The sequence below is a fragment of the Brassica oleracea genome, chromosome C5 (genome assembly GCF_000695525.1).
Source record: "Brassica oleracea var. oleracea cultivar TO1000 chromosome C5, BOL, whole genome shotgun sequence".
Taxonomy (NCBI): Eukaryota; Viridiplantae; Streptophyta; class Magnoliopsida; order Brassicales; family Brassicaceae; genus Brassica; species Brassica oleracea.
The window spans coordinates 42,467,319-42,471,811 of record NC_027752.1 but is presented as its reverse complement, the minus strand read 5'-3'; the positions used below and the strand labels follow the sequence as shown (position 1 = coordinate 42,471,811).

Here is a 4,493-nt window from a genome sequence, read left to right as displayed (position 1 = left end):
TTGTGAATCTGTAGGAGCTTGCGGATGCTGCGGGGATCCAAGGTTTGCGCCGTGTACAATATATTATTGAATTGAATTGTGACGATATCAAAACACTTAAAGCTCTAGACATCATATGTATCAACTCTATACAAACGCTAATATGCTCTTCTCTCATCAAGGCAAAAGGAAGACTCTTTGACCGTCTTATATGGTGTGTTTGTAAAGATGAAGCTTTTATGCTTTGGCTGAACTAACGAGGTTGTTTTCAGATAAGCTGTTTGCTGTCTGAACTCACTAATATCTTGGCTTGAATTTTCAGTGTGCTTTGGTCTACCTTACTTGCTCTGTTTTTTTCTTCTTCACGACAGCTCTGTTTCTTTATCTTATCCTCCACCAACTTACCACCTAAACATTGTTTTTAAATAAGTATTTTGCAGTTTCATTATCTTTTCATGTATTAAAATTATGAAATCAATTTTTGTCATTGCAGGGATGCGTTCTTCCAGTTATACATATGTTATAGGACATGGCTTCTTTCTCTTCATGGCATGTGTTGATTATATTATACAGTGTGATTCTATATTATTCTTATTAAATCTTAATTTAAGAGATTAATGCTTTATAGATTGATTATTTTCTAGCGAGACGACGCTATGGGGTTTGGGATATTAGAAATTCTAAAAATATGTATTTTCACTGTTGATTATGCTTATATGAATGCTTTGCTTTATCTTGGTCACTGAATACAAATACTTAAATATGAAACTCATACATTTTATTGTTTATCGTGTAATGTAGCATATAAAACGTACGAGGTTATATTCTAATTGCTACAAAGTTCAAATAGAAAGTTGTGAGTCAATGAGTAAATCAGTATCAATAAGTTAATCGTTATAACTACCGTCAGTAGTTATTTATGCACACACATATATACATATACCATTTTCATCTCAATGATAATTTTTAAGAAAATCAAAATGATGTTTGGTATACAAGGATATGACTTTTTGATAACACACCGTTAATATATATATTGGTTAATTATGCTTAATGTTATGAAAATGTTAAATTGTGTCAAAGTGAATATCTCTTTACTATAGGTAAAATGAATACTATTAAGTTGTCATTATTTTCTACGTATATTTTACAACAAAACTCAGTATTTTATTAAAAGTTGTCATGTGCCCGGCAAATCTCGCTCAATAGCAAGAAAATCTTACGTTGATGGTTTAAATTCCATAACATATCAGTATAATATGACTAATATATATAATAATTAACGATTTTAATAATATTTTTTTTATAATAATTTGTGTATTCTCCATCATTTTTATTTAATTTATATTATTAAAATAAATTAAATAATCAAATTAATCATAAAATTAAAATTTAGACTTTTTGTATATGGTGTATTTTTATTTTAAAAACGATTATAAATTACTACAACTGTTAAAATCCTCATATTAATTCCTTTTTGATTAATGATTTAACATTTTTATTATAACAAGATACACATGATCTTAAAACTATATGAGTAATAAATCTCATCTACTAGAGATTTGAATATATATATATATATATATATTTTTTTTTAATTTAAAAATTTGCAATGAGTTTTCAAAAACATTTATAAATTTTAAACTTATTAAAAGTCTCACATTGAATTTATTTTATCAATGATTTAAACAATTGTTATAAAAGATATGAATGATCATAAAACCACATGATTATGAAGTCTCATTTAATAGATAACCATATTAAAATATATTACATATATCTATGTTAATATCATTTAAATTTAATTATCTACAAAATAGATAAATGTAATTGTTTAGATTTATTTACCATAGTATAATAGTAAATATACAATAATAATTTATTTGATTTATGTGTTTACGCCAATTTAATTATATATTTGATAGTTAACGATTTCTCAATTATTTAATATATATTTATTATTTGTTGTTACATAATATGTAAAAAAACGCAAAATAAGTAATAATATATAAATTCATTGACGTCAAAAAAATATATGTATATATATATATATATATAAAGTCATTTATATATACAACGTTCATCCCACATAAGGTACCGGTAAGTGGTTATTACTCGATATGTACATATTTTAACTATTATTAAAATGAAAAAAAATGTATAATAAAACACTTAATGTTTATAATCATAAAATATTATTGTTTTCATAAATTCAACCCGCACCCTTCTAGCTAGTTTGTGTATTATTTTAGTTAATGCTTTGCTTTGTGTTTTAAATATTATTTTACATCTTTTCCTTTTAAAATGAATTAATTTTCAGTAAATTGCTGTTACAATATGTAGTTGGGGCTACCTATGTACATGTGCCTTCAAATTCAGTGAATCATGTTTCCATTATTGGGAAGTCGGCCTTCTATTTAGGAAACAAACATGCATGGTCAACCGACCATTTATTAATACGAGTTTTGCCATTGTATATCAAAATCGTATCTCTTTCTTAACGATTACACGTAATAATTTAAAGGGAAAATTGCTAAAAGATAACCGGTGAATTCAACGGCGAAATCAAGCTTCTCCGCCTCTCTGCTGCTCGCTGCTTCTCTCTGTTTGCCTCCACCTCTGAACTAATTTCGTTTTTGTTTCACCGCCTCTCTCTGATGGCCAAAAAATTGAGACTTTGAAGATGGCGATCTTGTGGACGAACCAGTGAAATCAAAGGCAAAATCGAGCTTATCCGCCTCTCTGCCTCTCCGCTTCTCGGCGCTTCTCTCTGATTCTCTTCACCTCTCCGCTACTCTCCGCCTCTCTGCTTCTCGTCGCTTCTCTCCATTTCTCTCCACCTTTCGGCTTCTCTCCCCTTCTCCGCCTCTCTCATCCGGCTATCTGGTCTCAATTTGTGAACGGTTTGTTTCTTTGATTTGTCTTAGTCTTTGTTTCATTATTAAGTTTGTTACTTTGACTTGGATCAATATTTGTTTGCTTGTCTGAATTGACTTTTTGATTATGTGAACCGATTTTGGTGAACAATGTTAGTGTTTGTGTTTGTCTTTGTGAGTGTTACGATACTGATTTCGCTGAACAAAGTTTGTGTGTATTTGACTGTTAATTGTCTTAATTTGCTGATTTGATTGCGAGATGGAGATTGACTTGTCTTATTTGATTAATCGATCTACTGTGTTTCTAAATTTAAATTTGATTAGACAATGGTGTTTTGCTTTTGATTATTATCTTGTGTTTGGCTCAGTTTCACTCTGGCTCAGTTTCACTCTTACGCTTGTTTCGGGCGTTTGCATGTTTATGATATTGCTGTTAACAACCATGTGTTTTATTATCTTTTGTAGATATGGAGCTGGAGCTACCTAAACGATTATATGCAGAGGGTTCAGAACCTCGGGTTAAGAAGATCAACAACAGTTGCCGCATGGAACTTATCAGAGATCTGAAGAAAGCTATGTGTGCAGAGTACGATGATGTGAAGAGAGATCATGTTTTCACACATATCATGGCTATTGCCGAAAATGATCTCAAGTTCTCTGGGAAACTAGTGGATAGCTTCATATGTAGACAGCTGATTACCTCAAAGCTGCATGAGAAGTGGTTTGTTTTTGCGAGGACGCCTCTCCGGTTTTCGCTTCAGGAGTACCATGCTGTGACAGGCCTCAAGATTACACGGGAAACTAACACTGACGTCGTGAAATGGAAAAACGATGGGGGTTTTTGGAGTAACCTACTGCACACAGGTGGTAAGATCACCTTGCAGTCGATCAGAAAGGTTCATCTGCAAGAAGTTCACACTTGGACGCGGCTTGATAGGATGAGGTTGATCTACTTGTGTGTAATAGTGGGTGTGGTGATGGGGAGAGATGAGAAGGTGTCCATCCCTCATATGTACATCAAGTTGGTGATGGATTTTGACAAGGTTCGGAAGTTCCATTGGGGTCTTCACTCGTATGATTTCCTGTTGAGTTCGATTGAGAAGGCAATGAAGAAGTTGGGTAAGAAGGAGAGCTACATTTTCGAGGGTTTCTCCTATGCTCTCCAGATTTAGATTATGGAGGCAATTCCTGATTTTAGAGAAATATTAGGCAGAAGAGTCTCAGACAGCTTCAAAGGTCCAAGGTGTGGCAATTGGAAAGGAGTTGCAAAAGTTTCTTATGAAGACATCATTGAGCTCGAGGACTCCTTAATTAAGAAGGGAACATTCTCTCTGTCTTTTTCTTTTATATGGTTGTTGTATATATTTTGTTTGGATTTTAATGTTTTAACTGTTTGCAGGATAACTTGTTCTCGGTCATATCAGTGACTGGTAATGGTAATGTGTTTCTAGATGTTGACTATATAAGGAAGGGTGAGATGGAAGATCAACGAGTTGACCTTCTTTTGGAGAGGATCAGGAACAAGTATGATTGGAGCAGCACAGACTGGCAAGTTTTAGACCCTGAAGAAACTAAAATGGAGGCTCCCGACTGCCATGATAGAGGGTCAGAAGCTGATAAGAGCGTGGATCATACGGA

The 4,493-nt window shown here is 32.7% G+C and overlaps 1 protein-coding gene across 1 annotated transcript in view; it reads left to right on the top strand.

The window, feature by feature from the left end:
* The first annotated feature begins 3,688 nt into the window (after positions 1-3,688).
* Positions 3,689-4,493, top strand: part of LOC106292363 — a 1,591-nt gene continuing 786 nt past the window's right edge. The window contains exons 1-2 of the mRNA XM_013727955.1: positions 3,689-4,174; positions 4,255-4,460. Coding sequence (XP_013583409.1) covers positions 4,031-4,174; positions 4,255-4,460 — 350 coding nt within the window. The 5' untranslated portion in view covers positions 3,689-4,030. The remainder of the gene's footprint in view (positions 4,175-4,254; positions 4,461-4,493) is intronic.